Source organism: Vipera berus, assembly GCF_964194415.1.
Source record: "Vipera berus genome assembly, chromosome: Z".
NCBI classification, from domain to species: domain Eukaryota; kingdom Metazoa; phylum Chordata; class Lepidosauria; order Squamata; family Viperidae; genus Vipera; species Vipera berus.
In genome coordinates, this window is record NC_138205.1 from 1754922 (window position 1) to 1777257 (window position 22336).

At 51.0% G+C, this 22336-nt stretch overlaps 1 protein-coding gene across 3 annotated transcripts; it reads left to right on the forward strand.

Annotated features, from left to right (window-relative positions):
* The first annotated feature begins 2007 nt into the window (after window positions 1–2007).
* Window positions 2008–21869, forward strand: LOC308678227 (cellular tumor antigen p53-like). 3 transcript variants are annotated; one of them, XM_081345270.1, is made up of 10 exons: window positions 2008–2083; window positions 7940–8070; window positions 8415–8735; window positions 13087–13273; window positions 14729–14841; window positions 15100–15209; window positions 16163–16284; window positions 20073–20194; window positions 20369–20475; window positions 20600–21869. In XM_081345270.1, the coding sequence occupies exons 2-10, from the start codon at window positions 7966–7968 to the stop codon at window positions 20688–20690; spliced, it is 1278 nt and encodes a 425-aa protein (XP_081201396.1). In that variant the 5' UTR covers window positions 2008–2083; window positions 7940–7965; the 3' UTR covers window positions 20691–21869. The 3 variants fall into 3 exon arrangements, with proteins under 3 accessions (XP_081201396.1, XP_081201398.1, XP_081201397.1); XM_081345271.1 differs by lacking the exon at window positions 2008–2083 and adding an exon at window positions 2154–2258; XM_081345272.1 differs by lacking the exon at window positions 20369–20475.
* Window positions 21870–22336: the final 467 nt, after the last annotated feature.

The following is a 22336-nucleotide window of genomic DNA, read 5'->3' on the forward strand; positions in this document are numbered from 1 at the left end:
TATTGCCATATAGATCGGAGGGAAGATTTCAGCCAAATGTGCACCTTCCAGAGATCTGGGATCCCTGATTTCCCAACCGATCGGATTACAGGGGATCCGCCTTCGAACTCAGAGCCGGGGGATCAAGGTCTCCTGGAAGGAGGGAAATGCTTTTGACCTACAAAAAACCCCAAAAAAGAGCAATTTTGCAACCAGCCGAAGGAACTTGTGGGCGCTTCCCGCTTGGGTGGGACGGTCGGACACCCCCCCCAAAATAGTTATCCTTGTGGTAGATTCCACCTGAAGAAATATACCAGGTAATCATCGTTCGTTTAGTGACCGTTTGAAGTTACGACATGAAAAAAGCGACTTAGGACCCTTTTTCACACTTAACGACCGTCACAGCCTCCCCTGTGGTCAGGGGATCAAAATTCAGACGCTGGGCAACTGACTCGTATTTACGACGGTCGCAGCGTCCCAAGGGGGTCACGCGATTCCCCCTTTTGCGACCTTCTGAGAAGCAGGGTCGATGGGGATTCGCTTAGCGACCGTGTTGCTCACTTATCAACTGCCGTGATTCACTTAACAATTGTGGCGAGAGAGGCCTCAAAACTCAGTTAACAGCTGTTCTCACATAGCAACAGACGTTTGGGGCTGAATGGTGGTCATAAAATGAGGAGTCCCTGTAGATTAGTAGGCGATCCCACCCACCCCATATTCACTCCTTTCTATCCAATTTAATATTAGTTTTAAGGTTTTAACTTAGAAATGTATCACGAGTCACTTATAAAGTCACAACGGCACTGAAAAAGTGACTTACAATCAGTCTTCACACTTGCGACGGTTGCGGCATCCCTGCAGTGACATACAACAGAACAGAACAGAATAGAATAATGATAGAATAGAATAACATACGTTGCCAAGTTTGAAGACCCCTGGTACAGGGTCTCCTGCCTGAGCAGGGGGCTGGACTAGATGACCTCCAAGGTCCCTTCCAGCTCTACTCTGAATGTTTGATTGATTGATTGATTGAAATGGCATGGGGTCTCCCGCCTGAGCAGGGGGTTGGACTAGAAGACCTCCGAGGTCCCTTCCAGCTCTGGAACTCACTTATCCCCATTTACCTTCCTGCATTCCAGAGACAAGCCGGGGCGGCTCTGCCCTCCTTCCAAACTTGACTTCCTTCCTTCCTTCCTTCCAAACCGGTTCGAGCCAGCCGAGACAGCCTCACCCTCACGCCCCTCCCCCCCCCCGCTTAATCAACTGGATGGAAAGAGGGGAAAGGAGCGATTGGAGGGGGGGGGCGGGGTGAGGCGTGCGCGCGCAGGCGCGTCCCCGGGAGACTGCCTCTACCTGGATCGGTGTTACCTCCACCTCGGCCCGTGGAAGGCGGAGTGGACTTCAGCTCCCAGAATCCTCCACCCTGGCTTTGACAGCCGAGGCATCCTGGGAGTTGAAGTCCACGCACCTGGAGGAGGGCCGCCAAGGCTGTTTAAAACCCTAGCCTAGTTCGTTCCACCCCCACCCCAACCCCGTTTCCCCCTTTTATCTCCCTCCTTTTCGGGGGGGGGGCTCCGCCTCGCCCAGGTTCCCTCTTGCACGATAGACTGCTCCTGCCCAGGAAGGCTCGCTTGGCAAACGCCATCCAAGTTGCCCAGTTGCAAAGAACCATCGATGGGGCGGGGGGAGGGCGTTCCCCAGAGCCGAAGAGAAAGAAGGGATGGGTTTGTGGGGGGCTCCGCTTGGGGATGATGGGAATTGTAGTCCTGCCCAAGCGCGCCGCCGCTTCCAAGTCCTGGAACTGGGTGGGGGGCTTTTTCAGCGGCGACGCAGAAGCGACTCGGCTCGAAGAGGCGTGCGCGTGAGAACGCGTTGCAGGCGGCAGCGCCACAGGTAAAGAGCTCTTCTGCCATTTGCGCCCGGGCCGGGTGCCCGCTGCCAAGATGGCCCCGGCGGCCTCCCCTCGCGAGAACGCGCCCCCTCCCCGCCCTCCTCCCGTCCGCGGGCTCGAGCCGGGGAATCCCCACCGCGTGTACTCCTTTGCAGCCGGGCAGTTCGCGGGCAGAGCGCGGCGGGAACCGGACCGAGGCTGGGAGCCGAGTCGGTAAACACCCGGAGGAGGAGGAGGAGGAGGAGGAAGAGGAGGAGGAGGAGGGGGGGCAGAGTGTCCGTATTCTGGGGAGGGGGCGTCCTTCCCCTCCCCACGCCGGAGGAGCGGCTGGGGCTTTCCCCGCTTCGGCCGCTGCTGACTCAACCCGGGGCTTCCGCTCGGGCTGAAGGTGAAAGCGAGCGAGCGAGCGCGGGGGGGGGGCGGGGGGGGAAAGAAAGGGAAAGGATGGAACGTTGGGGCCCGCCGCGTTCGGATTTGGAACCTTGGCGCTTGTCGGTGGAACGTCGGCTCGCTTTCTCTTTCTTTTTTTTTTTCCCACGCTCCCCCGGCCTCCTCCTTCGACCCGCGCGTGCACCCCCCCACCCTCCCCGCAAAGAAAAAAACCAAAAAAAAAGCGCAGTCCAACGACCCGGATCCAAAGCGAGGTGGGGCGGATGGGGGCAGGAAAAAAAAATCCCAGCCCGGCTTGCAAAGTTGTTCTCCCTCTCTCTCTCCCCCCCCCTCCAGCTCTCCTGACGCAACCGACGCCCCTTCCCCTTATCGCTGGGGTGGAGGGGGGGGGAAAGAAAGATGTGGGGGGGGATGCTGCTCGGTTGATCTTTCCTGCTTTCTCCCCCCCCCTCCTCCTCTTTCCCCTCCGCCTCTTCTCCGGCAAGATACTTAAATCGTTGCTAATAAGACCCCCCCACACACACACACACACAATAGTTTCACTTGGAATTGTAGAGAGTTTCAAAGCGGGGGAGGGGAGAGGAGAGAATGCAAGGAGGGGGGATAAATAAGGAGGAGAATGCAAGGGGGGTAAATTGGAGGGGAGAAAGGGGGAGAAGATGCAAGGAGGGGGGATAAATAAGGGAGGGGAGAATGCAAGGGGGGTAAATTAGAGGGAGGGGAGAATGGAACGGGGTATAAATTGGAGGGGAGAAAGGGGGAGAAGATGCAAGGAGAGGGGATAAATAAGGGGGAGAATGCAAGAAGGGGGATAAATAAGGGGGAGGGTTGAAAGGGGGGAGAGAATGCAAGGAGGGGGGGATAAATAAGGGGGGAGAATGCAAGGGGGTGTAAATTGGAGGGTAGAAAGGGGGGAGAAGATGCAAGGAGGGGGGATAACTAAGGGGGAGAATGCAAGGGGGGGTAAATTAGAGGGAGGGTTGAAACGGGGGAGAGAATGCAAGGAGGGGGGATAAATAAGGAGGAGAATGCAAGGGGGGTAAATTGGAGGGGAGAAAGGGGGAGAAGATGCAAGGAGGGGATAAATAAGGGAGGGGAGAATGCAAGGGGGGGTAAATTAGAGGGAGGGTTGAAAGGGGGGAGAGAATGCAAGGAGGGGGGATAAATAGGGGAGAATGCAAGGGGGGGGTAAATTGGAGGGGAGAAAGGGGGAGAAGATGCAAGGAGGGGATAAATAAGGGGGAGAATGCAAGGGGGGGTAAATTAGAGGGAGGGTTGAAAGGGGGGAGAGAATGCAAGGAGGGGGGATAAATAAGGGGGAGAATGCAAGGGGGTAAATTAGAGGGAGGGTTGAAAGGGGGGAGAGAATGCAAGGAGGGGGGATAAATAAGGGGGGAGAATGCAAGGGGGTAAATTAGAGGGCGGAGAGAATGGAAGGGGGGTATAAATTGGAGGGGAGAAAGGGGGGGAGATGCAAGGAGGGGGGGAGGATAAATTGGAGGGGCTGCTGGAGGATGGCAGCGAAGGGTCTCTATCCCCTTTCAGAGAGTTTAAAAGCGCTTCCTGGACTTTGGGAGTCGGGAGGGAGAGACGTTGCGATGGATGTTGGTCGTGCGGTTAAACCGGAGCAGATACTCCGGTTTTAAACCGAAGTAGAACCGGTGCAAGCCCAGCGCTGGCTTAAATCTTCCCGGGGCAATTGGCTTCTCTTTCTCTCTCTCTCGCCCCACTCCACCCCCGTCGCCGGAAACATCCTCCGAATGGTACAGTCCGCCCCGTTTTTGGCTTCGGTGGGAAGGAACCAAAAGAAGGGAGCGGAGGGGGAGGAATTTAGGCATCCTAAAAGGAGGGTTCGCGTGATTTTCTTTCCCCACGTACAAAGCGAGACACATCGTGTTTAAGATGCAAAAAAAAAATATTTCTGAACGAATTAAGCCCGGGGAGGCCTTTACTCATTTCCCTTCCCCTCTTTACGCAATGGTATAGCCTCGCTGCCCTTCTTCTCCTCCTCCTCCTCCCCTTTCTGCAAAAAACCATGCGAAAGAAAGACGATTAACCTTTTTTGATTCATGCAAAATTTGCTAATCCAGCCGGCGCCAAGACGATGGCTACTTCCGGGAGGCTTGTTGGGGGGCGGGGAACCCATTTCCGTTTCCTAAAAGAAAAAGAAAAAGCAATGCATTACCTGTTTTGCAAAGTTGGTTGGGGGGTTTCACAGGGGTGCATTTTCTGCAAGGCTAATAAAATAGGATTTTTTTCGGGGGGGGTGTCCCCTGTGCTCGCTGAACTTTGGTGGTTTTCTTGCAGACATCTCATGACCAAACTAAGTAACGCCATCAGTGCAACATGGGATTCAATGGATAAATCAATACAGGGCTATTGGATGCAGCAAAATTGGGAATATGCAGAGTCTGAAGCCTCTTAAAGTCTTTTTCACAAGCTTGGCCCCCTTTAAGACAAGTGGACTTCAACTCCCAGAATTCCCTAGCCAGCAGAGCTCGTTGGGGAATTCTGGGATTTGAAGTCCACCGAATCTTAGGAACATTGCCCTAAACCAGGGGTTTTCAAACTTGGCCCTTTGATGACTTGTGGACTTCAAGTCCCAGAATTCCTCAGCCAGCATGCCTGGCTGAGGAATTCTGGGACTTGAAGTCCACAAGTCATCAAAGGAACATAGTTCCCTCATGCTGGCTGAGGAATTCTGGGAGTTGAAGTCCACAAGTCATCAAAGGGACATAGTTCCCTCACGCTGGCTGAGGAATTCTGGGAGTTGAAGTCCACAAGTCATCAAAGGGCCATAGTTCCCTCACTCTGGCTGAGGAATTCTGGGAGTTGAAGTCCAGAAGTCATCAAAGGGCCATAGTTCCCTCGCGCTGGCTGAGGAATTCTGGGAGTTGAAGTCCAGAAGTCATCAAAGGGCCAAGTTTGAAGACCCCTGCCCTAAAAAAAACATGACTGTACGTCACGATTGTGCAAACCGCTAAAAAGCAAGCAAGGAAATTAAAGGCACAGTGTAAAAAAATAATAATGAAATAAAGCAAAATAGTTAATTTAATACATACTGATAGCGTGTACCAGGTATCCCAGCCGGATGTGTTTAAAAAGCCAATAAAACACACCCATTTTGGATGCCTTTTTCCTTTTTGTTTTTTTAAACACCGCCTGCCGGACAAAGATTAATTCGGATTGCTTCATGCCAAATCACCTCGATGCATTTTTTTTCTCCCTTGTTGATTTTTGCCCTAATTTGTATTTGACCTGCTCTCTACTAAATTTCATGCACAATTTCCTGGTGTACTCAAGCCACTTTTAATCCGTTCTCAAGATATCCCAAATTCTTGCTTCCTGTATCAAACTAGCTAGGCAGAATTGCGTCTTTTCTAAAATTACTTTTTGAATCTTTTTTTTTTAAAGGTTAAAAATATATATATAAGGAACTGCTTCCTAGGCTGTTCCAGGACTTATTTATCATTTGCAATCGAGCCCCAATTTTTTTGTTGCCAAGGGAAAGAAGTTGTTCCGTGAGTTTGGACCCCGTTTTACGACCTTTGGGGCCCCCGTTAAGCGAAACTGGATGGTCGTTAAGTCAGTAACCCATTTGTTAAGTGAAATCCGCTTCTCCATTGACTTTGCTTGTCCGAAGGTCGCAAAAGGGGGAATCACATCACACACACACACACACACGGGACACGGCCACTGTCATAAGTACGAGCCACGTGCCCGAATTTTGGTCACGTGACCGTGGGGGGGGATGCCGGAACAGTCGTAAGTGTGAAAAACGGTCGTAACCTTTTTCAGTGGTGCTGAAACTTTGGTCGCTAAATGAAGCTGTGTTCCCTCTGCTTTCTGGGTCTATCAACATTGATCTCTGACACATATTTATTTTAGATTAATAATCCTAGTTGCATCATACAATCCGCCCATCATTTTCCGCAAATCTTGCATTTTTTTTTTCTTCAGCCAGCTGCGTTGTTCAAGCTTTGATTTGTTCTTACTTGTAAGGAGAAAAGGGATGGTGGTGAAATTCATGAGAGAAAGTGGACGTTATGCACGGATTTACACCGCAATCGCAGCTAGCCAGAGTTTAGCTTGGCGTTCTCTCTAAACAGACCATCCCGGCTTATGGCAGTGAAATAGAACAGTCTTTCCTAAATGCCGTAAGCTAGAATGGCGATCTTTTCTGGTGGGTTTTTAATTATACAGATAGTCCTCAGTTTACGACAGTGTTTAGTGACCGTTCAAAGTTGCAACAGGACAGAGAAAAAGGACGTGCAGTCGTTTTTCACACTTACGACCGTCGCAGCTCAGGCGATCAAAATTCGGATGGCTTGGCAACTGACTCGTGTTTATGACGGTCGCAGTATGTCCCGGGGTCGCGTGATCCCCTTTGGAGACCTTCAGCCAAGCCAAATGGGGAAGCCAGGTTTACTTAACGACCGGGTTACTAAGCTAAGAACTTCAGTGATTCATTTAATGGCCGTGGCAAGAAGGGTGGAGCAAAACTCACCAACTGTCTCACATAAGAACTGGAAATTGTGGGCTCAGCTGTGGACGTAAGTCGGCGACTATCTGAGATAGTCCTCGACATACGATAACTTATTTAGTGACCGTTCAAAGTTTACAAAGGCACCGAAAGAAATGACTAACGGCCGTTTTTCACACTTACGACCGTCGAAGCGTCCACCGTGGTCACGTGATCAAAATTCAGATGCTTGGTGACGGACTCGCATTGACAATGGCCGCTGCGTCCCTGGGGTCACGTGATCTTCCTTTTGCGACTCGTATTTATGACGGTTGCAGCATCCCTGGGGGAGGGGTGTGTCACGTGATCCCGCCTTTTGCGACCTCTTATTCACTTAACAACTGGGTCACTATCTTAACAACTGCCTTGATTTGCTTAGCAACCGAGGGAGGAAAACTCACTTAACAGTTGTCTCACTTAGCAACAGAAAATTAGGGCTCCCTTGTGGTCGTAAGTTGAAGTAAGATGATTTAAAAAAAAAAAAATTGTTAGCGGCTTTGCAACTTGATCGGGCTCCCAAAATTTTAATAATCATATTGATAAGTGATGATGATAATGATGATGATGGTGATATTGGAATGGACCTGGGAGGTCATCTAGTCCAACCCCCTGCTCAGTGGATCTGGAGAAGGTTGGGATTTGGGGGTCCCCTATAACAGTCCGTCTATTTATTTTTCCCCCCCCCCCGGACATTGCTGACAATAATAATAATAATAATAATAATAATAATAATAATAATAATAATTCATAATTAATAATAATAATAATAAAAGTTGGAAGGGACCTTGGAGGTCATCTAGTCCAACCCCCTGCTCAGGCAGGAAACCCTAGACCATTTCAGACAAATGGCTGTCCAGTCTCTTCTTAAAAACCTCCAGTGTTGGAGCGTTCACAGCTTTTGGAGGCAGGTAGTTCTACTGGTGAATTGTTCTTTGTGGCAGTTCCCAGAATTCTTTGGCCTCCCTTCCGCCATCTTGCACAGCAGGGAATCCTGGGGATTGTAGTCCTGCCACAGCTGTCCCCCCCCCCACTCCTCCAGGAAGTAAACACACACCAGATCGAAATATACCCTAACCCTAACCGGCTGCTTTGGATGGGGTAAAAGGGTTGGAAATTGCTTCAATCCCTTCTTATTTTCCCCTTTCCTCCCACCTCAGTTTCCCCGTTGTCAAGGAAAACAAACATGGAGCAAGTTGTGGAGGAAGACGCCAACCCGTCCCTGAGCCCACCTCTCAGCCAAGGCACCTTTCATCAAATGTGGACCTTCGAAATGGCCAACCAGTTTTGGGTGAGTGTGCTGTGCTGGCTGGGGAATTCTGGGAGTTGAAGTCCACCCCAAGTTTGAAAAACACGGATTGACCCAATCAATTTGTTCTCCCGAGTTGACACCGCAAGCTGGACCAAACCTGGCTTCCAAGGTGGCTTGTCTAGCCACCCCGCACTTGGCTCGGCTTAAGCCATGATTTGTGGCTTCTTGGGTATCGAAACGCCAGGAACTGTGGCCGGCTTGTCAAATCCACAGCAGCCTAAAATCGACAACGTGACATTCATTTTGTGGGGTCCTTTGATGACATCCGGGGGGGGAGGGGGGCATACCTATCGTCCAAATGATAATCGATTTATATGTTTTAGGAGTTGAAGGAGACGAACCCCACTCAGCAAGCCTATCTCGAGGAAGCTGGCAGCTCTGCGGATCAAACCAACTTTGGCTTGTCGGCCCCACCGGCTTGCTCTCCGTTGAGTGATCTGGCTGAAGGCTATCCAGAGGGAGACGTCTTGTCCATCCAGGCCTTAGCCGACTTCTTGGGGGACCCCCAGCTCCTGCGCTCCCCCCCCCAAGATTATGGGGCTGGGGAGAGCTTCCCCATCCCCCCAACCCAGGATTATCCGGGACAATTCGGCTTCGATCTGGAATTTGAGCAGTCGGGCACCGCCAAGTCAGTCACTTACACCGTACGGAGTGGGACCAGGTTATGAGTTAAATTCTGGGGTGGGGGTCTTTCCTTCCCCACCATCTCCCCCCTCCAAAAAAAACCCGGATCCTCTTGTCTCGATCAGGGGGGGGACCCGGGGGGGGGTTAGGTCAAAAAAATCAAAATGGCGGCCGCTGCCGTGTCAGTCCACTCCCCCCACCCCCGCTATGGACAGGTGAGGTCAACGGACTCTAGATTCCGCCTTTCCTGGCTGGCAATCCCGGTTTGCCGCCGATCCTGGTTTGCTAAAAAGAGCAAGGGGTGTGTGGGACTGTCTTTGGATCTGATTTTTTTTTTAAAAAAAGGGGGGGCGGGGATTGGGAGGTTTGGAAGCACCTGGCTTCTTGAGATGTGGGGTTCTGAGTGCGAAGTCTGCCACTGTGGTGCTGCAGGTGGATAGAAGGGGCTGGCACACAAAGGAGGTCCCCGACTTACGACAGGGTCACTTCGAGTTCCAGTAATTGCTGCCTCCCTCAGATGCAACTGACAGGCATCTGAGGCTAATAATAATAATAATAATAAATAATAAATAATATAATGATGATGATGATGATGCAAAAGGCAGCCTTACTAGGAACTGCTTCCATCTTGCAACGATATCTATAATACCATCAAACATCCACATCTGCCTATCCCAGGTCCATGGTAAGGACTCGATAGGTAGATAAAAATGCCAAATCCAGTCTGAACATCTGGCTGACTGTGCGATGATCAATAATAATAATAATAATAATAATAATAATAATAATAATATAATAATAATAATAATAATAATAATAATAATAATAATAATAATAATAATAATAAAGTTGGAAGGGACCCTGGAGGTCATCTAGTCCAGCCCTCTGCTCAGGCAGGAAACCTTATAACATTTCAGACAAAGGGCTGCCCAGTCTCCTCTTCACAACCTCCAGTGTTTAAAACTTCTGGAGGCAGGTGGTTCCACTGGTTATCTGTTCTAACTGATTAATTGTTCTAACCGTTTGCTGTGTCCCACAATGACGCAACCCCAACTTAAAACAACATTTTTGTTGAAAATTACCCTTCGCTCCCAATTCCCAGCAAAACAAAAAACACCATGCTCCCCAAGGAGAGTAATGGATTTACTTAATGACCAGCTTGGTTGCTTAGCAACAGCCGCAAAATGGATTTGCCGGTCCTTGATAAGCTGCTTATCGATGTCCCGACTTAACGATTGTTGGGGTCAAGGACGGTTCTAAGTCAAGGACTTACTGGATTGGGAGGGTAAGAATCTGGAGCACTGGTGCTCTCGCCTTTCAGCCTCTTGCGAGCCAGACACCCATTTCATGTAGTCCTTGCTTTACGACCGTTTGTTTTAATGACCTTTCGAAGTTACAACGGAGCCAAAAACAGCGCGTTATGACCATTTTTCACACTTAACGGCTGTTGCAGCCTCCCCGTGGTCACGTGATCAAAATTCAGATGCGCGACCACTGACTCGTATTTATGACGGTCGCAGCATCCTCTGTGTGTGTGTGTGTGAGAGAGAGAGAGAGAGAGAGAGACGCGGTCTCCTTTTGTGACCTTCTGAAAAGCAAAGTCAAGGGGGAAGCCAAATTCCCTTAGCGACGGTGTTACTCACTTAACATCTGCAGTGATTCGCTTAACAACCATAGCGAGGAAGGTCTTAAAATGGGGGACACCTGACCTAACAACTGTCTTGCTTAGTAGCGGACGTTTGGGGTACTCTCTTGGTCGTACGCTTGAGGACCTCCTGTACTAACTTCACAACTGCAGGGGTCCCCGGAGAAAGGCCATAAAATGGGACGAAACCCAACTGCTGTCCTGCTTAATGGCGGGAATTTACGGCTCCCGTTGTAAGCCGAGGACTGCCTGACTTTTCTTACTGCTGCCCCAAGGAAGCCCCCTTCCCCTTTTTCCTTTCTGAGGCTGTGGGGTGATGCCATGAGGATCACACCCCCCCCCACTTATATGCCCCTCCTTCCCCTCCCTCAAGAAGTGTTTCAAACCCACAGATATTTGGGTGGGTGGGCTTGAACACAGATAAGGAGCTGCTTGTCAGAAGACCCCCACCCATAGATTGTTTTTTTTAAAAAAAACTGATTTTGCTTTAAGTTAGTCCACAGTTTCCAGCTGCTGGGGCCACCCCTGGGAGACACCCCCACCCCCAATCATGAATACAGGTAGCCTCCAACTCGCAGTTCATTTTTGATCCCCAGGGGTCAAAATTCAGACTCTCGGGTGAATTGACTCGTGTTTACGACGGTCGCAGGGTCCCTGGTGTGTGTGTGTGTGTGTGTGTGTGTGAGAGAGAGAGAGAGACGTGATTCCCCTTTTGGCCACCTGACGCACAAAAAAAACACAACGGGGAAGCCCACTTCATTTAATGACCATACGGCTGGCTTAACAGTTGCCGCGATTCGCTTAAGGACAGCACCCCCGCCCCCCAAAAAAGTTGTAAGATGGGGCAAAACTCGCAACACATGTCTCCCTGGGCAACATGGCTTCGTTGTGGGTCGTAAGCTGATGACCACCAGTATCCCCTTGAGTTGGATTTTAGGCTGCTGTGGAACTCCCCCCCCAAAAAAAAACAACAGGTCGGCGATGGGGCGCGTGAAACGTCCTTGGGGTGCGTTTTGCAGCGACCATCAGCAGCTGGGAGGAGGTCTTCCCCTTTCCCCTCTCATCCCTCCCTCCCCAATTTGTACCCCGTAGGATTGCAGCTTGGGGAACCCTGTGCGCCCGAACCCCCAAATTTTAACTTACCGCATAGCTGGCACCCCAGTTCTGGTCGCTGTGTGTGTGTCTTCAGCACGTTGACCTGCTTCTGTGGGGACTGGTCACTTTCTGGATTCCTAGATGGGAATGACCACCACCCCCTTTTCCATTTTTAACCTGCCCACCCAATGGCTGGGCTTTGAAGAACGGGGGGGGGGTCTCGACGGAGACCACCCCCATCTTCCTTCCGTCTCCCTCTGCTCTGTGCACAACGTTGCCCGTCCTGGACATGTCAGGGCATGTCTTTCTGCTGGCTTTTGGCAAAGGACTGTCCCAGATTCCTTACAGGGGGGATAAAGACCCCCACCCCATTTCCGGCATGTGGCGAGAGACCCCTCCCCACACCCAGCAGCCCCCAATTGCCTTCTCTTGCAATGAAGGCAGAAAAGGCCAAATGCCAGCCACTGAGTTGGAAGATTTGGGGAAGGGGCTTGCTCGGGGGGAGGGGTGTAGTGGAAATCATGGTGCCCTCGCCTCCGTCCCACCAACAATTGGTTGCAATTCAGGGCAGGCATTTTTTGGGGGTGGGCAGTGAGTTAATATAGGGCAGGGGTCTTCAAGCTCGGCCCTTTGATGACTGGTACACTTCAACTCCCAGAATTCCTCAGCCAGAATGGGGGAAACTATGGCCCCTTCATGACTTGTGGACTTCAACTCCCAGAATTCCTCAGCCAGCATGGGGGAACTATGACCCTTTGATGACTGGTGAACTTCAACTCCCAGAATTCCTCAGCCAGCGTGAGGGAACTATGACCCTTTGATGACTGGTGGACTTCAACTCCCAGAATTCTTCATCCAGCGTGAGGGAACTATGACCCTTTGATGACTTGTGGACTTCAACTCCCAGGATTCCTCAGCCAGCATGGGGGAACTATGGCCCCTTCATGACTGGCGGACTTCAACTCCCAGAATTCCTCAGCCAGCGTGAAGCAACTATGACCCCCTTTATGACTTCTGGACTTCAACTCCCAGAATTCCTCAGCCAGGCATGTTGGCTGAGGAATTCTGGGAGTTGAAGTCCACAAAGATCCATGGAAGAACAACTTAAGGCCCGTTGGGAGGGATGCAGGGAGGTCTATATATTTAATATATTAATTAATTTAATAAATAGGACAGGCCTCGACTTCACACCCACAATTGAGCCCAAAATCTCAGTTGCTAAGTGAGACATTTGTTACGTGACGCCCTACTTTACGACCTGCCTTGCCACAGTTGTTGACCCAATCACTGTGGGTGTTAAGTTAGTAACCCGGCTGTTCAGCAAATCCGGCTTTTCCCCCACTGACTTTGCTTGTCGGAAGGTCGCAAAAGGGGATCAGGTGATGCCCCCGGGAGGCCGCAACCATCATAAATACGAGTCAGTTTCCAACTGTCTGAAATTTTGGATCAGGTAACCCAACAGTTGTGACAAACGGGTCATAAGTCCCTTTTTTCAATGCCGTTATAACGTTGAACGGCCCCTAAACCGGCCGTGGTGAGTCGGGGCTGTGTATTAATTAGTTCCGGGAATTCTTTCTCACTTTTTCTCTCCTCTCCTCTCCTCTAATCCCAAATTTCTCTCCTCCGTCCAGTTCTCTCCGCAGCTCAACAAACTGTTTTGCCAAATTGGCAAAACTTGCAAAGTGTTGATTCGGACGTCCGAGGCACCTCCGCCGGGCTCCGTGGTCCGGGCCATGGCCGTCTACAAGAGATCCGAACACATGTCTGAGGTGGTCAGGCGCTGCCCCCATCATGAGCGGCACCCAGAGCACAACGACGGTGAGCGAAGGGCCCGGGGGGGGGAAAGGGGGAGGGGGGTCTTCTGGGACAGGTGGGGTGGGGGTGGGCAGGCTGTGATGCACGGCGCTCAAAACCTGGGGAGAGATTGCACTCCGCACACGATAAAAGACCTGTCCATCTGCATGCAGGTCTTTAAACGGGTGCAGAGTACCTGTTCCGCGATCTTGTCCTCTAATCCAGGGGTCCCCAACCTCTGGTCTGTGGAGCGGTACTGGGCCGCGGCCCGCCAGCGTCCGGTCCGCACAAACAAGCAAAGCCCCATCCGCGGGATGCAGGCACCACACAAAACCACGGCCCCTCTGGTCCGTGGGGACCAAAAAACCTCTCTCCACTGAACCGGTCCCTGGTGCCCCAAAGTTTTGGGGACCTCTGCGTCTGTTGTTGTGTTGTTAGCTGTGAAGTCGTGTCCGACCCATCGCGACCCCATGGACAACGTTCCTCCAGGCCTTCCTGTCCTCTACCATCTTCTGGAGTCCCTTTAAGCTCACGCCTACTGCTTCAGTGACTCCATCCAGCCACCTCCTTCTCTGTCGTCCCCTTCTTCTCTTGCCCTCCACCTTTCCCAGCATTAGGCTCTTCTCCAGTGAGTCCTTCCTTCTCATTAGGTGGCCAAAGGATTTGAGTTTCCGCTTCAGGATCTGGCCTTCTAAAGAGCAGTCAGGGTTGATCTCCTCTAGGACTGACCGATTTGATCGCCTTGCAGTCCGAGGGACTCGCCGGAGTCTTCTCCAGCACCAGAGTTCAAAGGCCTCAATTCTTTGGCGCTCGGCCTTTCTTACGGTCCAACTTTCACTGCCATACATTGCAACTGGGAAGACCATGGCCTTGACTATACGCACTTTTGTTGACAGGGTGACGTCTCTGCTTTTTAGTGTGCTGTCTAGATTTGCCATGGCTTTCCTCCCAAGGAGCAAGCGTCTTTTAATTTCTTGGCTACAGTCCCCATCTGCAGTGATCTTGGAGCCCAGGAAAATAAAATCTGTCACTACCTCCATTTCTTCCCCATCTATTGGCCAGGAATTGAGAGGGCCGGATGCCATGATCTTGGTTTTCTTAATGTTAAGTTTCAACCCAAGTTTTGCACTCTCCTTCTTCCTCTGCGTCTAGTCCTCAGCTTAACAGCCACTGTTCAAAGTTAACCACAGTGGCTTAGCTGAACGACGGCCGTGGTGCGCTTAACCATCGTGGCAAAAAAAAAAGAGGTTGTAAAACGGGGCACAACTCACAGGACGCAGGCCTCGCTTAGCCGCCGAGATTTTGGCTTCCCTTGTGTTGTGTTGTGCTGTAGATGAGTTGGGTTTTGTTTTTGTTTTTCGAGGGACGGGGCTCGTTAATTGCGGGAGGGGGGAACCTCCCTCCTCCGACGTGAAACTCCTGCGGCTCTAAGCTCCCCCATTTTCTCCCCGCCGCACCCCGATTTCTGCTTTTGCACAGGCACGATCCCCCGCGATCATCTCATCCGGGTCGAAGGAAACCCACTGGCCCAGTATTCCACAGATCCGGGCACCAAGCGGCACAGCGTGCGGGTTCTTTATCAAAAGCCTCAGGTGATTGGGGGGGGGACGGCGGGCAAGGGGGAAGAGGCGATTTGGGGTCCAACCCTAACCCTCCCCGTCTTCTCTTTCTTCGTCTGATTGTCTACTGCTTTCGTTTTCGGCCTCCCGGACAGCTGGGACGCCCCCCCCTGAATCAAAAGGAAACATCAACAGAGCAGAAAAAAAAGTTTCCATCCCCCTCCCCCAAATTAGAACATCTGCGTATGTTCAGATGCTACACCTGGCTTAGTAGATTTCTCGGCCCTGCAGGTGGGGATGGCGTGCACCATCGTCCTGTACAATTACATGTGTAACAGTTCGTGCATGGGCGGTATGAACCGGCGTCCGATCCTGACCGTCTTGACTTTGGAGACCGAACAGTGAGTAACCGTCTTCCTCGCCTCGTCCTCTTCCCGCCCGGCTCGGTTGGGTTTCAGATGGGGAAATCGTGTTTAGAACTCAGAACCTACCTGTCGAAAGATGGATGGGATGAAATTGGGGCGCTGTTCAGCAACGAACCAGCTACCCTGTTTGTTTTAAATTTAAACCACGATCCAGGCCCGATTCTGGGTGGTTTTGCCCACCAAATCGTAGAATCGTGGCTCCGGAGGGGGACGTGGGAGGTCATCTAGTCCAAACCCCTGCTGTCCAGTGTAGGAATTCCCAGACTGAAATTTCAGGCGTTAAGTGGTGAGGGTTGTCAAATAGGTCACACCGTGACTCCACCCAATTTCATGAGCTTTTTGCGGCGGTCGTTAAAGAGAACGCTGCGTTGATTAAGAGGACCCCCCCCATGAGGTAATATTTTTTTTTGCCGGAAACAGGAAATAAATATAAGTTTCCAGAAACAACATTGCAAATTGTACTCGTAGTGATTGTGAGATGCTGCAAACAATCCTGAATGAAGGCCCCGAATGTTGCAGCTACGAATCCAGGTCATAAGCCCACTTTTCGGGATCCATCATAATACTTTGGACAGTCGCTAAGCAACCGTTCGTAATGCGAGGACTTGCTGCACATTAGAAGCTCGGTTGCTGTTGAAGGCACTGGGTAGTCTAGTCAGTAGAAATACCTCTGAAAGGATCATGGGTTGCGTAGTGTGTGCTAGAATTTGAACCCGCTGCTTATCTGAATGCTGCTGCGGAAACGACTATATAAAACGGGTGAAACTATCCAAAAATGCAATGGTGCCTTTGAATTAAAACGGTACCCACCATGTTTATTGAATGTTGTGACCCCACGGCAGTGATGGGGTCTCCGACTTGGCAGGTGGGGTAAAACGTTTCCCTCCATCCTCCAAAAATCTCCAAGGACCTCTCTTCTCTCCTGACAGGGGTGAGGTCCTGGGACGTCGATGTTTTGAGGTGCGGGTGTGCGCTTGTCCCGGACGAGACCGACGATCGGAGGAGCTCAGCTTCCAGCAGAAAGCAAAATCCCTGGAAAATAGGAAGAAAGGTAAATTTGAAGGACGGAGGAGGACGAGGACTGGCGGATAGTGGGAGCAGAGTCAGAGGAGGGGTTAGCCCAAAATCCCTACATAGCCGCAAACAGAGTGCAACCTCCTTTGAATTCTGCAGACCCATATCTAACTCTTAGCAGGCATCAACCGTTAGTTGAGAAGATTCCCGCGCATAGGCTTTCAGCAATAAAGCAGTTTAATCGAGAAGATTCCCGCGCACAGGCTTTCAGCAATAATAATAATAATAATAATTTTATTTGTATACCGCCCTTCTCCCGAAGGACTCAGGGCGGTGAACAGAGCAATAAATAGTAAAATACAGGAATACAAAAATTAAGAATGAATTAAACCAAAAGCCCAGTATTTCAGAACAATAAGTTAAAATACATTTAAAACATTAAAACAATAATAAAACCCAAAACCCATCAGGCCAGGCCGGCTTGTTCAAACAAGTAAGTCTTTAAATCCCGTCGGAAGGAGCGAAGGTCGGGCGCAGTTTAGTTAGAACATTCCTGCAGCAATAAAGCAATTTAATTGAGAAGATTCCCGCACATAGGCTTTCAGCAATAAAGCGGTTTAATGGAGAAGATTCCTGCTCATAGGCTTTCAGCAATAGAGCAGTTTAATCGAGAAGATTCCCGCGCACAGGCTTTCAGCAATAAAGTGGTTTAATCTGACCGATTGCAGTTAAGAACCTTTATAAGGTCTTATCTTGCGGCGATGAGGACGGCGAAGGCTAATTACTTCTCTGCCCTTATCGCGTCCACAGATAATCGCCCGGCCGCCCTGTTTAGGGTGACTCGCTCCCTTCTTAACCAGGAGGTGAGGGAGGATCCCTTGCAGGGGCAGGCCGAGGAGTTTAGTCATCATCTGACGGACAAAATCGCTCAGATCCCGGCCGGTTTGGACTCTGACTGGGCAGAGTCTGACGTGGAGGAATTGGACGGTCTTGAGCATGTTATCTGGACTGAGTTCGATCCTGTTTTCCCTGATGATGTGGACAGGATGATGAGGAGGCTGAGCTCCACCACCTGTTTGTTGGACCCGTGCCCCTCCTGGCTGGTTTATGTGGCTCGGGAGGAGACACGAGGCTGGTTCCAGGCAGTAATAACTGCTTCCTTGAATGAGGGTGTCTTCCCCGCCTCCCTGAAGGAGGCGGTGGTGAGACCCCTCCTCAAGAAGCCTGCCCTGGACCCAGCTGTTTTAAACAACTATCGTCCGGTCTCCAACCTCCGCTTTTTGGCGAAGGTTGTTGAGAGTGTGGTGGCCCATCAGCTTCCTCTGTTCCTGGATGAAACTGATTATCTGGACCCGTACCAATCGGGTTTCAGGCCTGGGCACAGCACGGAGACGGCATTGGTCGCGCTGGTGAATGATCTCTGGCGGGCTCGGGACAGGGGTTGTTCCTCTGTCCTAGTCCTATTAGACCTCTCAGCGGCTTTCGATACCATCGACCATGGTATCCTACTGCGGCGTCTCAGGGGGTTGGGAGTGGGAGGCACTGTTTTGCGGTGGTTCTCCTCCTATCTCCTGGGCCGCTCGCAGTCGGTGTTGACGGGAGGGCAGAGGTCCGCCCCGAGGCCTCTTGTTTGTGGACTCCCTCAGGGGTCGGTTCTCTCGCCCCTCCTGTTCAACATCTATATGAAGCCGCTGGGCGAGATCATTCGTGGTTTTGGGGTGGGGTATCATCAGTACGCTGATGATACCCAACTTTTTTTCTCCACCACAAACCAACCCAGCGATGCCCTCGCCGTGATGTCCCGTTGCCTGTAAGTGGTCCGGGTCTGGATGGGGAGAAACAGGCTTCGTCTCAATCCTGCCAAGACCGAGTGGCTGTGCATACCGGCATCTCGGGTCAACCAGACTATTCCATCTCTAACGATGGGGGGGTGAGGTGTTACCCCCCGTTGATAGGGCTCGCAACTTGGGCGTCCTCCTGGATTCGCAGCTCACTTTTGAAGACCATATAGGAGCCGTGACCAGGGGGGCTTTTGCCCAGGTTCGCCTGGTGCGCCAGTTGCGACCCTACCTGGACCGAGATGCCCTACACTCGTGACCTCCCGTTTAGACTACTGCAACGCTCTCTACATGGGGCTGCCCTTGAGGACCACCCGGAGGCTTCAACTGGTGCAGAATGCAGCCACGCGAGTCGTGATGGGAGTTTCCCAATACTCCCATGTAACACCTCTACTCCGCGAGCTGCATTGGCTCCCGGTTGCCCTTCGGGTGAGATTCAAGGTGCTGGTGATGACCTATAAAGCCCTAAATGGCGAGGGTTCGGGATATTTGAGGGAACACCTGCTGCCAGCATCAAGCTCCCTTCGTCCAGTGCGCTCCCACAGGGAGGGTCTCCTCAGGGTGCCGCCAGTTAAAGACTGCCGGCGGGTAACACCCAGGGGTAGGGCCTTCTCAGTGGGTGCGCCTGCCCTGTGGAACCAGCTGCCTGCGGAGCTTAGGACTGCCCCCAACCTCCGTTCATTCCTCCGGGACCTGAAGACCTGGCTCTTCGAGCTCTCTGGCCCAGGCTGAGAATATTTTTAATTTTAATTTTAACTGGGTTTTAATTTTCTCAGGGTTCTATTTAATCTCTTTTAATTTGTTTTAACGTTTGTATTGACTGTTTTTTAAATGCCCTGTAAACCGCCCTGAGTCCTTCGGGAAAGGGCGGTATATGAATCTAAATAAATAAATAAATAAATAAATAAATAATGGAGAAGATTCCTGTGCATAGGCTTTCAGCAATAGAGCAGTTTAGTTAGAACATTCCTGCAGCAATAAAGCAATTTAATTGAGAAGATTCCCGCACATAGGCTTTCAGCAATAAAGCGGTTTAATGGAGAAGATTCCCGCGCATAGGCTTTCAGCAATAAAGCAATAAAACAGGGAGGGTCTGCTCAGGGTCCCGCCGGTAAGAGATTGCCGGCGGGTGACACCCAGGGATAGGGCCTTCTCAGTGGGGGCGCCTGCCCTCTGGAACCAGCTGCCGGTGGAGCTGAGGACTGCTCCCGACCTCCGATCATTCCGCCGGGGCCTGAAGACCTGGCTCTTTGAGCTCTCGGGCCCAGGCTGAGGAGATATTTATTTTAATTGGGGTTTTTAATAGTACAGGGTTGATTTAATATTTTTTAAATTGGGTTTTAACTTTTGTATGGTTGATTTTAATTCCCTGTAAACCGCCCTGAGTCCTCAGGGAAAGGGCGGTATATAAATGCAATAAAATAAAATAAATAAAATAAATAAATAATCGAGAAGATTCCCGCGAAATAGGCTTTCAGCAATAGAGCAGTTTAATCGAGAAGATTCCTGCACACAGGCTTTCAGCAATAAAGCATTTTAATTGAGAAGATTCCCACGCATAGCCTGTCATCAATAAAGCGGTTTAATGGAGAAGATTCCCCCTCATAGGCTTTCAGCAATAAAGCAGGCTGGGGAATTATCCAAGGAAATAAGTACACTGTCTCATGGAGAAGAATCTCTTTCTGCAGACCACTGTTAATCTGAGGAACTCCCCTCCACGGGATGTTGCAAAGATGTTCAGTTTTTATTTATTAAATGTATAGGTCTCTTTCCCCCCCCCCTCCCCCTTCATTATCCGTAAGTTGTCTGATCGTGAAAATGAGAGGCGAGATGGAAGAGGGAAGTTGTGAAGAGCAGCCCCACAGTTAAATTCGGAGGTTTTGGGCGGGGGCGTCCTTGTGGTCTCCTTTCCTTGTCTGAAAGAGGGCGGGGCTTCAGCTGTGGGGGTTTTTCCCCCCCGCCTCATCCTTGTCTCTTGCTTCTCCAGCTCCTTTGCAAGGCCCGCGTCCTTGCACCGCCAGCAGGAGGCCAGTGCAAGACACGCCAGAGGAAGAGACGCCTGAATGCGAATCGGGGGGCACATCTGAACCCCAGGTTTACACGCTCACTGTGAGTAGTGCCTTGGGCCTGCCTTGGCGGTTTGGGGAGAGGGCTGAAGGGTGACCTCTGGCCCTTCAAGGGGCAGACGTTCCAGCTTTGGCGAGGAGGAGATAAAAGAGTCAGGGGTCCCAGGAACAGCTTGAACCCCGAGCCGACATCTGGAAAGGTCCATTTTGTTTGCAGATTCGCAACCCCAAACATTACTCCATGCTAAAAGAGCTGTTAGAAGGCTTGGAGTGCAAAGAAGCCTGCCAGAAAGAGAGCAAGGAGGGCTGCAAGTCTGGGAAAAGGTGGGTGACGGCCCCCCCCCGCCCCAAATACGTAAAAGCTCTCGCTTCCCGCTTGTTGCCTCTTGGGTGAATCCCATCTTTGCGGCTTGGCTGGCTGACTTGAGCCCTCTTTTCTCTTCCCCAGCCTCCTGAAGGGCCGGAAACGAGGAGCCAAGTTGACTTCGCCCCATCAAAAGAAAGCTCGGGTGAAGGATGAGACCCCGGACTCCAATTAGTGGGGTGTCACATCACACACACACACACACACACACACACACACCCTACTCCCAAATCCTTTCATTATTATTATTTTTTTGTCCTGTTTATGCTTTCTTCTTCCTTCTCTGGCTCCTTTCCTTCTGGTTTTCGACTTCCAAGGTTGCTCCCGTTTCCCAATCCGACATCTTGCAAAGCCTCTGGGGTTTTGGGGGGGGGTGTCCCCTTCACCCCCCCATCTGCTACCGCTTGTTCCTCAATCTTAGCTGGGACACCCACCCACCCCCGGCTCCCAGCCTTCCTCCCCCTTCTCCAGCCCTTATGGGGGCCCCCACCTGGCCCTTCTCTAGAGAGGGTATGCGAGAGATTTTGGGGGGGTCCCCATATGTGGGGAAAAAAACACCCTCCCCCCCCAAAAGGTGTGGTCAGCTTTCCTCATTTCTCCATCCCCTAAACATTCGGCTGTTTTTAAATCCCTCCCTTTGCAATTTGGGTGTCCAAACGCCCCCTCCTCCAGATTTTCCGCCCCCCACCCCAACTGGTGGGGAGGGGGGGGCTTTCCTAAAGGGCCAGCTTTGGGGAGAGGGACGGTCACGGCTGGTCCTCGCCCCTCTCCTCAAATTGTCTTCCTTTCTCCACCACCCAAGATTGGCTAGTTAGTAGTTAGTTTTGCAAGCTGGGCGAGTTTTTCAACGTAGGACTTCAACTCCCAGAATTCCACAGCCGGCACTTTTGAAGAGGGGCACGCTGGGAGTGGAAGCTAGGGTGGGCGGGGGAATTCTGGGAGTTGTAGTCCTGATCCTTGCCAAGCTTGGGTCCAGTAGTTTTAACTTGTATAGTACATTATCCTCAAACACAGTATTAATTTTTTTTTGTAGATTAGTTTTTTTCTATCTCCTGTTTTTTATTATTATTATTATTATTATTATTACTTCCTTTGCACCCCCCTGAGACATCCCCCTGCCGACAAAAGTGCGTACAGTCAAGGCTATGGACTCCAGAAGACGGTAGAGAACAGGAAGGCCTGGAAGAACGTTGTCTGTGGGGTCGCGATGGGTCGGACACGACTTCGCAGCTGACAACAACAACAACGAGAAGATTTTTATATATGTATATATACTGGATCCATTCCTTTGTTTTGTCAGCCAACGTTTTCTAGGGGAATAAAGGCATTTTGCCTGTATTGTTTTTTCTTTAAAGTTGGAGAGATGTGGTCATTTGAACGATTTTTATTCTAAACCGGGGGTGGGGGGGGGACGGAGAGAGAGGAAAAAAAACGGAACCGTCCAGCGACGTCTGATTGGACCGGACACATCGGTTCTGTTGGGCAGAATTCCCCAAAATCCTGTCTTTTCATCCACAGACACCCACCCCTCCCCTTCTAGGATCTTTGGGGGTGGGGGAAAGTGGGGTCTTGGGTGAGCGAGCTGGGTGGGTTTCTGGTAGACGTCTCACGACCCGACTAGGTAACGTCATCCGTGCTGGAAGGGAGGGGAATTTGCTCCGTTTATATGTGAAACGTTTGGAGGAAAACAGGCCAGATCAGAAAACAGTAAAAACTCTATGCTCCTTCCTCCCCCTTCTCCTTCCTCTTCCCCTTCCTCTTCCTCCTCCCTGTCCTCTTCCTCTTGCCCTCCTTTTGTTTCCTTCCTTCCTTCCTCCATCC

What these genes read in the sequence shown, in the direction of transcription:
- LOC308678227 (XM_081345270.1), top strand. Translation starts at nt 7,966, where the DNA reads ATGGAGCAAGTTGTGGAGGAAGACGCCAACCCGTCCCTGAGCCCACCT. An exon ending in CCAAGTCAGTCACTTACACC is followed by an intron (nt 8,736 to 13,086) that starts GTACGGAGTGGG and finishes TCCTCCGTCCAG; the next exon opens with TTCTCTCCGCAGCTCAACAA. An exon ending in CCCAGGTTTACACGCTCACT is followed by an intron (nt 20,195 to 20,368) that starts GTGAGTAGTGCC and finishes TTTTGTTTGCAG; the next exon opens with ATTCGCAACCCCAAACATTA.